At 41.8% G+C, this 11577-nt stretch overlaps 1 protein-coding gene across 1 annotated transcript; it reads left to right on the forward strand.

The window, feature by feature from the left end:
* Positions 1–27: 27 nt before the first annotated feature.
* XRCC6BP1 (XRCC6 binding protein 1) lies at positions 28–5680 on the forward strand. Its single transcript, XM_008948879.1, has 6 exons — positions 28–156; positions 391–436; positions 541–622; positions 922–1059; positions 4919–5002; positions 5356–5680. Exons 1-6 carry the CDS (start codon positions 132–134, stop codon positions 5557–5559), a joined length of 579 nt encoding a protein of 192 aa, XP_008947127.1. The 5' UTR covers positions 28–131; the 3' UTR covers positions 5560–5680.
* The last annotated feature ends 5897 nt before the right edge of the window (positions 5681–11577 follow it).

Below are 11577 nucleotides of genomic sequence, written 5' to 3' on the forward strand. Positions count from 1 at the left end.
CCGAGCCGGAGGCCCAGCAGCCGCCGGAGGAGGAGGACGACTTGGGCTACCGGCTCTTCCCGGACCGGAAGAAGAAGCCGCAGAGCTTCCTGGTCCGCAGCCTTTTCACCTTCCACAACAAGTGCCAGGTGATGCTGAGGATGACCCTGGAAACGAGTAAGGCAGAAGTGACCGGATCCTGAGTAGCTTTAGATATATATATACACCGTATATTTTATCATCCTGTATGACTTTACATAGCCGGAGCTGTAACAGATGCTATTTACATACTGCAAAGTATGGATTTGCATATGCAGTACTCCTTTCTCTTTTGACTGTGTTTATATTTTGCTTATAGATGACTTTCAAAACTTTTGTCTAGAGAAACTGATTGCAGCAATATTTTTCTAGATCCATATGCTCAACTTCTTCTCGAGGCTATGAAACAATCTGGTTGGTATGTAAAATGACTCGGTTTGTTTTGTGTAGTGACATGGCTGTTATGTGGACTTACTGATCTTTTCCAAATTCTCCGTAACTTTATTTGTTTGGGCCTTTCAGCACTGTCTTCAATGACCGGCACTTTTCTTGTGAAAACTGTGATGGCTGTGTCAGTGGAGGTTTTGATTCTGCCACATCTCAGGTAGGCACTGGACATTGTCCTCCTTCCAAGGACTAGGGTTGGGTTTTTTTTCCCCCTAATGTTTTGTTATTAGCATTAAATTTATTAGTGGTGGTATCTGAATTAGTCGTGAAAACGAGGTGAGTGAAAGATGTCCCATAGTGTTGGAACTAGTATTCTGCAGAATGCCAACGCTGTTAATGTCGAAAACCACTGATCTGAAGAGGCTAAATCCCGTAGGTGATGCGCGCTGGGTCTCTGAGAGGTAAGCAGGGTGTTGAAACTCAGTGGAAAGACTACCCATATCTTTTCTTCTCCAGATTGTTCTGTGTCAGAACAACATTCACCATCAATCCCACATGAACCGGGTAGTGGCACATGAATTGATTCATGCCTTTGATCACTGTCGTGCACACGTTGACTGGTTTAAAAATGTCAAACACTTAGCATGTTCAGAGGTAAGTTAAAATGCTTCCAGTGCTGTCATTACATTAACTGCTGCTGGTTCTTAGGGATGCTTCATGTTTAAATAGACATGATGTTACACAGACTTCATTTGGCTTAACTCTGCTCATACATTTTGCCTTTTATGTCAGATCAACCTAATTAGTTTCATTCAGAAAACAAATATTTAGTTTTCACAAATACTAATGTCAGTGTCACATTAAGTAGAATATCATCATCACTGTGAGTGTAACCAGGAGTGGCTATTAACAAATGAGAGTAGTTAGAGATTAAAACACATTCACAGATTAATCAAATGTTCCTTTTCACCCTTGCAAATCTTGGTTCATTGGGTCGTTACCACAGTAGTATGGTAATCTTATTTGTGTTTAGATTTTTTTGGTTAACAGCAAATTTGTCTTTTCCTGTAACATACATTTTTTTTTAATTGGTTTTTATATTCTTAATAGTACACTCTAGTTATGTCTTCATGCCCATTTCAGGCGACACAGGAATTTGCTGTGTGAAATGCCTTAAAAATTGATGCATTAGAAGGTGAATTAAATGGAGCACAGGACAGTAAGGATTTCTTTTGTGTGTACAACCTGTGTATTCACATGGTTTTAGTTGATTTCTGATATAGTCTATATCATTTAACCACAGAAAAACTTATCCTTATAATTAATACTATGAAAGTGCATCTTTGTGGCTCTCCTCGGGACCCCCTCAAACAAGTCCATGTCTTTCTTGCGCTGGGGGCTCTGGAGCTGTACACAGTACTCCAGGTGGGGACTCAGGAGAGGGAAGCAGAGGGACAGACTCAACTCCTCAGTCTACAGGCCGTGCTTCTTTTGATGCAGCCCAGGATGCAAATGGCTTGCTGCACTTCTCTTGTACATGTTGAGGTTTTCATCAATCAGCATCCCCAAGACTTTCTCCTCGGGACTGCTCTCAGTCCTTACTCAGCCCAGCCTGTATTTGTGCTTGGGCTTTCCCTTACCCAGGTGCCTGACCTGACTTGGCCTTGTTGAATTTCATGAGGTTGGCTTGTGCCCACCTCTCCAGCCTGTCAGGGTCCCTCTGGATGGCCTCCCTTCCCTCCAGCGTGTTGACTGCACTTCAAAGCTTGGTGTCATCAGCAAACTTGCTGAGGGTGCACTTGATCCCACGGTCTATGCCACCATCAATGATGTTAGATAACAGCTGTCCCAATACCTATGTCTGAGGAACACCACTTGTCACTGGTCTCCACTAGGACATCGAGCCATTGACTGCAACTCTTTAAGTGCAACTATCCAGCCAATTCCTTACCCACCAAGTGGTCCATCAGTCAAATTCATGTCTCTCTGATTTAGAGACCAGGATGTTGTGTGGGACAGTGTCAAATGCTTTGCACATGGCTGGGTAGATGATGTTGGTTGCTCTTCCCTTATCCACCAACACTGTAACTATCATAAAAGGTCACCAAATTTATCAGGCACAGTTTGCCCTTGGTGAGGCCATGTCACTTGCTGCTGATCACTTCCTGGTTTTCCATGTGCCTTAGCAGAGCCTTCAGGAGTATCTGCTCCATGTTCTTGCCAGGCACAGAGACTGCCTGGCCTGTAGTTGCCCAGGCCTTCCTTCCTTTTTTCCTTTTTTGAAAATTGGGGGTTATATTTCCCCTTTTCCAGTCAGCAGGCACTTCACCAGACTGCCATGACTTTTCCAGTACGGTGGAAAGTGACTTAGAAACTTGAACTGCCAGTTCCCTCAGGACTTGCAGATGGATCTCATGAAGTCCCATGGACTTGTACACCTTCAGGTTCTTCAGATGATCCCGAACCTGACCTTTACTTACAGTGGGTGGATCCCTTCTCCCAGTCTCTGCCTTTGCCTTCTGCAACTTGCACGGTCTGGCTATTTTATTGCCTTTGATTATCTTTTTATAGATAAAACTTAACAAAGTAACATTTTGTGGTATTAATAAAGCCATTCTGTATTATTGTGGAGGGTTGACCTTGGCTGGCTTCCAAGTACTCACCAAGCCATTATCTGACTGTCCCTTCTCAGTAGAACAGGGGACTAAAACGTAAGATAAAAAAAGCTCATGGATCGTGGTGAGGACATGGAGGTCACTCAGCAGTTACCATTGTGGGCAAAATGCACTTGACTCAGGGAGATTAACTTATTGCCAATTAATGACAGAGGAGGATAGTGATAAATAAAACTAAAAACACCTTCCCTACCTCTCCCCTTCTTCCCAGCCTGAACTTCACTCCTTCATTCCTGACTCTTCTGTCTCCTTCGTCACAAGTGGCACAGGAGAATGGGGGCTGCAGTCAATTCATAACACTTGACCTCTGTTGCTCCTTCTTCTTCATGCTGTTCCCCTGCTGCAGTGTGAGATCCCTCCCACGGGACAGAGTCCTTCATGAACTGCTCCAGTGTGGGTCTTTCCCATGGGCTGCTGTTGTTCAAGACCTGCTTAAGCCTGGGTCCTTTCCACAGCTTACAGAGCAGGCATGGACTGCTGCAGCGTTTGTCCCCCATGGGCCACAGATCCTGACAGAAAACCTGCTCCTGTGGGGGCTCTTGATGGGCTGCAGCTTCCTTCAGGGCATGTCCATTTGCTCTGGTGTGGGATTCTCCTTGCACTTCAGTTTGTATCTCTGCTCTAGCATGTTCCTTCACAAGCTGCAGGGAGACAACCTCTGTCACCATGGTATTCCCCACAGGTGGCAGGGAAAGCTCTGCACTGGTACCTGGAGCAACTCCTCACACTCCATATTAGCCAATCTCAGCATCTGTGGGGCTGTGTCTGTCACGTTTTTCTCACTTCTTTCTCTCACAGCTGCCACATAGTGTTTTTTTAATCCTTTCTTAAATACATTATCACAGAGGTACCACCAGCATTGCTAATGGGCTGAGCTTTGACCAGTGGTGGGTCTATGTTAGAGCCAGCTGACACTGGAACTGGCTCTGTCTGGCATGGAGGCAGGCCCTTGTCTCATCTCGCAGAAGCCTTCACAGCTGGCTGCCTGCTACCAACATCTTGAATTGTAAATCCAATGGAATAATTCAGAATAATTAAGTATCTTCTACCTTTTTGTTTTGTCTAAGAAGTTACATAGTGCATAAAAAAGCATGTAAGCTTCAAATGTTAAAATTAGAGAACATATATAAAACAAGATCATGTGCTTATTATATGGTGCTTACAATTTTAATGTCAGCTTTTTAATTCTTACATTTCAGATTTTTCGTACATTTATTCTCATTCTGCTACTTAATTATAAGAAATTTAGTTCTAATTACATTTGCTATCTAGGGAGGTAGGGTGTGGAACAATTGTCAGGTAGAAATTACAATGCACAGGACAAGACAGTTACCAAGCTAAAACACACACACTTGTCTAAATGTGGCTTTGCCTGAAGGAGATGTGTTACTGCTCTTCTGAGTATTACAGCTATAGTCTTTGAAAGGTATCTGAATTTCTTCCTGACTCTTGTATCAACTTCTGATGTAGTTGGGGGAGAATATTACTTTCAATGTTTTTTTAGCAGTTCTTATGTGTCTGTGTATTTTTTATATATATATATACACATACACACACACACACGTGTGTGTGTTTTTCTGCTCATTCATTTAAGCTTTGGGAATATGTGACACTTTTCCCTGGAGAATCTTACAGATTCTGTAGTAATACTTTACAGCTTGTTGAGGCTGAGAGTGTAGATGTAAAGGGTACCATGGACCTAGTAAATAGAAGCAACCCTGAGATTATTCTCTACCAGCAGTCACCAGAAACATATTGAAGAAAAATATGTATTGCAGCTTTTTTGCCTTTGTATTTCTCTGTGTTTCTCTAACCATGTGGCTGTTTTTCCTCAATAGATCCGAGCTGCTAATCTCAGTGGAGACTGTACACTGATGAATGAAATAGCCAGGTTTAAGTTTGGATTAAAACGACATCATCAGGTAAAGACTGTAGATGCTGAAGTCTGCTGATTTGATTTGATTTGAGAGAAGGAAGTAGATGCCATGGACTTGCTGCTTTCTCTTGATTAATCTTTAATAACCTTTAATGATTCATGATAAATTATTTTTCCACCATGTTGTTTTAGAGTGAACTTCCTGAATACTTAGTCATGTTATAGAGGATTACCACTGACAATGGATGGTCAATAAGAACCAAACAAAAAACAGGGGTTGTGGGAAATGGAGTGGGAGATTATTGCATATATAGCAGGAGTTAATGCCTGACAAAAATCTGGAAAAATATTATTTAAACTAATAATGACAGATTTTTCTTTTTCTGATTCCCACTTCAGACTTGTGTACGAGACAGAGCAATTCGTTCCATTCTGGCTGTTAGAAAAGTCAGCAAAGAAACAGCAGAAAAAGCTGTGGATGAAGTTTTTGATGCCTGCTTCAATGACCTGGAGCCATTTGGAAGAATCCCGCACAGTAAAACAGATGCGAGACGTGCTTATAGAGACTTTCAGAACAGAGATCGCTATAATGCTAATTTGTAAAGGAAAAAAAAGTGAAAAATTATCTTTGTATCTGATTGTTCTGTAACATCTGGACTTAGTTTATGCACACAGTGCTGTTGGAAAGACAATTCTATCAAATGTATTAATTTTGTAAACTTTTTACAGAGTCAGCTTTCATGGAAGTAAACAAAGTAAAGGAACAAGACTAAAAGCCATGTTTCCTCACCTGTTATTTCAGCAAGATAATTCAGTACCCCAAATGATATGTCAAATAATGATCTGCACATTCCAATGCACTTTTTGTTCTACTGATCTGACTAGGACTCGGTTTCTAGAAGTTTTGTTGTTACTAAATGAATCTTTTCATAAAATCTTCACATTTCCACCATCTCTCATAGGCAGTCATAAACTTGATCTTCATCACTCCATTTAAGATGGGCACTTGAACTACAGCTTTCAGGTCTAGCTTTAATAACTAGCTGAACCCAGAATTTAATAAGCTGTCACATTTGCTTTCCATCATCTGAAATGCTTGGGATTCCAGCTCATCTAATGTGAGCTTTACAGGTACGTAAAAACCCTTTGGCTTTTTAGGAACTCAGCTGACCATTCTGCTTGACCAATGAAACCTACAAGCTGGATAAGCATTGGTGAGATTTTGTCCACCAGCTTGATCTCTGCTCAGAATGTTGGTTTAGCCTATAGTCTTCTTCCTATACTTGTTAGGTAGGTAAGTTTGTCTGAAAAAAGCAAGAAGCTGCTAGCTTTATCCTAAGTCTGAGAGAAGCTGTCTCATTCCTCCGTTATTTCCAAATATAAGGTAGTGAAATCATTGTCACGGATACAAGACAATCACGTTTTCTTATGTTTCTTGAAATTAAAGATGAGATTCAACCGCAGGTATGGTTCACTGATGTAATGGAAATGTGGGTCCCTAGTCAAAAGTTTTGTAGGCATAGTTGCTATAATAGTTACTGGATATACACTCATGGGAAATTTAATTCTATAAAGGCTGAAATTGTCCCCTGACAGTTATTGTTTCATATGAATAGTAAAATATTGTAGACAGGTTTTCAACTTCATATCATGTCAAGGTCTGAGTAGTGATGGTAGCGTAGGGTTTCATGTGTTACATTGTTCACAACTGCAGAAACATAAAACAGTTGTGCTTGGAAGGGACCACTAGAAACACTGCTCTTTCAGCCACCCTGCACAGACCAAGCTCAACTAAAGCATGTTGCTGGGGTGTGTGTCTAGAAGGGTTTTGAATATCTCCAACCATGGAGACTAGAGCCTCTCAGCATAACTTCTTCAGCATTTGATTGGACTTGCAGGCTTGTTTGGGCTTTTTTTCCTCCTTGTATGTAAATGGCTTTTTTTGTATTTCACTTTGTGCCAGTTTCCTCTTGTCCTTTCCTTAGACATCTCTGAGAAGACTCTGGCTCAGGCTTTTCTACTTCCACTCTTGTCCCCTGTCATGGTTTAGACCCAGCTGGGAGCTGAGCACCACTTGGCCATTCGTTCTCCCCCCCACCCCTCCCCAGTGGTGGGGTGGGGAGGAGAACAGGGAGAAAAAAGGGAAAATCCCATTGGCTAAGATAAGGAGAATTTAACAAAACAGCACAAGAGGAGGAGAAAAAAAACAGTAGTAACAACGGTAAACAATATGTAAAATGAGTGATATAAGCACACTGACCTAGAGCTGCCTTAATGGCCCTTGCCAGAAACCCCTGCACCTTGCCAGGCATGATGTCAGTATGGTATCAAAAATCCCAGTGGCTGTTTCTAGTACCTCTTCTGGCTCTGGCCCCCTCCCAGCTTCTGGTGGAAATTAACCCTATCCTAGCCAAACCCAGGACACCCCACCAGGTATTTATGCATGTTGGTAGGATCTCCCTGAACTTTCTCTTCTCCAGGCTGAAAAGTCCCACTTCTTGGTCTCCCTTTGTGGATCAGATGTTCCAATTGAGATGTTCCAATCTTTGGGGCAGTTTGCTAAACTCACTCTGCCATGTCCATGTCTCCCTTGTACAGGTAAGTGTAGAACTGGACTCAGCATTCCACATGTCTTGCCAGTGCTGAGCAGAGGAGAAAATCACCTTCCTCAAACTGCTAGCAGCAGTCTTGCTAATGCAGCTCAGAAGGCTGTCGACCTTGTTTGCTGCAAGGCTGTATTGCTTGCATACAAGTTGGTGTCCACCAGCAGTACCAGGGCTTTTTCTGCCCTGTCAAGGTCTGTCTGGTAGCAAAAACCTTCTAGTGTATCAATTACACCCCTTAGTGTTGTACTGTCTGTAAACTTTCAGAAGTTGCACTGCTGTCTTCCAGGCTGTTAGTGGAGAGGTTAAGCAGCGTGGGCCCTGATAGGATACCTGGGGCACACCGCTAGTGTCTGGCCTTACACTTAGCTGTGTACCAGAAATGGTTAAAGAATTGACATGGACTTGGGAACATCTCAGCTAGATGGTTTGCATATATGCACTCTGCAACTTTGTGAAGCTTGAAAACGTCAATATGAATTATTCTGTTCACTTCCTTCAAATGTCAGAAAGTCATTCCAGGCGTGTTAATTTACTGCTGTAGGTGTCGTAATTCGTCAAGTACCTGGAACTTTGGCCCTAACCACAAGAATCTGACATGTGAATGAAGAATCATGTGAAGTGCTGGGGTTAAACCCCCAGCCCTGAATGAGGGTTGGCATATGGATGATGTCCACAACCAGGCAAGAAAGACCCTCGTTTTTTGTTTTCACCTAGGGTCTGGCCAGCCTTGGGAGGGAACTGATTAGTTCCACCAGGTGCTCTCACCTTCCATATTAACTTGGAGGTGGGTCAAGAAGCCACATACATAAGAACTGACTGCTTGCAGTGGGGTTGGGAGGTCTGTCTACATAGTGCATGTGCTGTGTGGGGATTCTGGTTATTGGAAAAGGTTCCTAACTGCATAGCAAGTAGAGTTCCCAGGATGGCAGGGAGAATGTTGAGTCTCTACTATATAACTGGGCTCATGGCCTGGCTGATTCCAGATCCCATGGCTTGGCTTCTTGGTCAGCTTGCTCCCTTCTTCACATCCTATGCTGTGAGTGAGTGTATTAACTTATTCTTCCCTCCAGTGGTTTGGCACCTTGGATCTCTAGTATATGGTGTAAGTGCAGAGGGAGGATTTTGGCTGTTGGTTTGCCTGTTGATAATAGTATCTTTCTATATTGGGAAAGTGGTCAGCAAAATATCATGTTTTGTTCACATCTAACCCAGTTAGGCAAAAACCCTGTCTGGTCTGCTACTTGTTGAGTTAAAACTATCTGGAAATAGTCGTAGAATGCTACCTGCTACCTGGATGGGATTAGACAACATGTAAGGTCACCATGCAAACATGCTGTTTGAACCTAAAGCTCAGGCTTAATCGTTTGGATAACAGCTGTACACGTGCAGGCATTTTATTTGTTCTCTGTTTATTGTAAAATGCAAAAGTAGTCCTGGGAGACCTGGATGCCCAAGTTCTGCAGCCTACCTTCTCACTCACCCACTCCAAAAGAATGTCCTGTTTATAGGACCACAGTTTTCTTGTTCTGCTCTTGCTTTCCTTGGTGTTGTGGATTTTGCTTTCTTCAGTTCACTTAACAAGGTATGGAAAGAAAGCAAGAAAAGCTGAATGAGAGTGGAAGTGATGACTCCATAAATATATTGGGAGGGGGAATTTAAGTTATGGTACAAGATTGAACAGTTATAAAATAGTCATGGTTAATTTATGTAGGAAATTAGAAGATGGTATATAAACATTTGAAGAGTAAAAGTGTTCTGAATGAGGTAAGAACAGGGAATATGCATTGCTTATACTAAAGATGAAAATTTAGGAAAAAAGACGATACCGGAATGAGAACGGTGAAGTCCTTTAGTATTTCAAAAAGGATGAACTGAAACCAGACTGTTGTGTGTTCATGTTTATTTGTGTTTTACTTCTGTTGTAGTAATGCTGCATTCAGGATTTCTCCTGGTGATTGACAAAGTTTGTAAAATAAAGCACTATTTTGCCTCTTTTATCCTCTCCACCTCCAAAGATGTATCACTTTGGCTTCCAGTTCTTCATTGCTGTCCTCTGCAGCACTGTGGAGGCTGCAGTCGTAGGCTGAGTTAGATTGACTTAAGACGATCTGATGGTTTTAAGATCTTAAACCCTTATAGTACCACCTTGTTGCATATTACTCATATGCTCAAGGTTAAGCCAATCACCAAATCTGGGATGAGAAAGGAATTTTTCCTTGATTAACATGATAGAGATGACTAGCATTTCTCTTGAGCAGCTACATGCTATTTCATGCTGTTCAGGCACCAGTGCACAGCTTGATGTTTGCAGCCTCTGAACAAAGGGTCCTCTGTGATAAGTCCAGTGCTGACCTCTGACAGTGGTGATGCTGGGTAAGTCTGGTCCTCAAAAATGAGATCTGAAGCAGGCAATTATGCCAGTGCAGTATGAGCTACCCTGCACACTGGGGTGTTAGCAGGGAGTTAGGCTTCCTGAACCTGTAGTGACCCCTGGGACAGAGTGCCCAGTCAGAAAGGCAGAGCTAGGATGAAGCCATCTGAATCACCATAGAATTTCAAATTAAGTGGTCGTCCTTCTTGTTGCAGGGATGAAGCTATTTGGTGTGACCTTGAACGCTTTCTCTTTCCCGACTGTGGCACATCCCAGCTGTTATGCTGGCCTTTTTACTGTAGGAAGGCTTCGGTGACTTAAGTCCTCTACACCCTGAATTGCTGCTCATATCCTGGTTGTCTCTGGTGGTGGAGGACTGGGTATGATCAGCGTTGCCTTCTTTTCTGTGTCATTATATGACACATGATATCATCAAGCTGCATGAAGAAGTCAATAGCAAAGACATCCACTTCCCATGTCCCCTGAGCAGAGTCAGCAGTATGTCACCATTTCCTGAGCAGCAGCAAACACTTTGAAAAGATTCAAATGTAAGCACTGTCCTCACAAAGGAGAAAGCAACAGATGCAGTGCCTGAGACGTCTGATCAAGCCTGACCTATCTAACTTATGTTCTTGTTGGACTACTTAGCAGATTGTATTAATTCCCAATTGTAGCATAATTCATACCCACAGGCACCATTGCTTCTAGGGCCAAGCGTGAATTCAGATCCCTCAAAGTCACCCTAGTTGTCTTGGAGGAAGTAATGGCTGGGTCAAGGTTCACCAAACCTGTGGATTCAATACTTTTGCAGAATATCAAGTGGAATTTTCATAATCTTATTTTTATATGACATCAGTGATTTGACATAATCATATGGCTGAATACTCAAACAGGAAAAAAAAAAATTACATAATACCCTATATACCTATGGAGAAAATTACACCTTGAATTCTAAGCTTCCCATCTGTGATGTAATCTAAGTAGGCCTTCTTCTGTGTCTTCTAAAATCCTCTGAGGATTAGACACACCTTGCAACAGCATAATCTTGTGTTAATATTCCCTTAACCTTTCCTGCTTTTCAAATCCCGATTTTTAGTCAGTATGATGTTGAGGGGTTTTTTTATACTTCTTAAACATATTCTAGCAGAAAATTAATTCCATTAATTACGCCTTATTAACAAAAGTTCTACTTTAATGAATGTGTATGTATATTTGTATGGTTTGCATTTACATTGCATTTGACCAAGACATTTTTGGAATATATACAGTTGTCTGCTATCTGGGATAAGCTTTGTCAACTCTACTTAGAAGCGGAAAATACAGCAATAAAGACTAGAGTATACAAACGTACAAGCTGCTGGTTATTTTCTTTAGCATTTTTGATAGATGAACATAATAAAAATCTAGGAAAGGAAGCATTCCAGAGATATCTGTAAGAGGTGTTAGTAATAAAGACTTATTGAGCTACAAAAGACATAATTATTTAAAAAATATCAGCATGATATAAAATTACATAACCAGGAAATGGTAGCTTAAGCAACAGATATATTTCTGTTACACGAAGTCAAACTGTAATGGTGGAATACATGCAACAAGTCACCAGAAAGCAATGAGAAGAGTCCGATGGGCTTCTCATCTTTCCCT

This window comes from Merops nubicus, unplaced genomic scaffold (genome assembly GCF_000691845.1).
Source record: "Merops nubicus isolate BGI_N331 unplaced genomic scaffold, ASM69184v1 scaffold991, whole genome shotgun sequence".
Classification (NCBI taxonomy): Eukaryota; Metazoa; Chordata; class Aves; order Coraciiformes; family Meropidae; genus Merops; species Merops nubicus.

Excerpts from the sequence above, each read along its gene's own strand:
- XRCC6BP1 (XM_008948879.1), top strand. The coding sequence starts at position 132 with ATGCTGAGGATGACCCTGGAAACGA. Across the intron at positions 623-921 it reads TTGATTCTGCCACATCTCAG|ATTGTTCTGTGTCAGAACAA; the intron begins GTAGGCACTGGA and ends TTTCTTCTCCAG. Across the intron at positions 5,003-5,355 it reads GATTAAAACGACATCATCAG|ACTTGTGTACGAGACAGAGC; the intron begins GTAAAGACTGTA and ends TTCCCACTTCAG.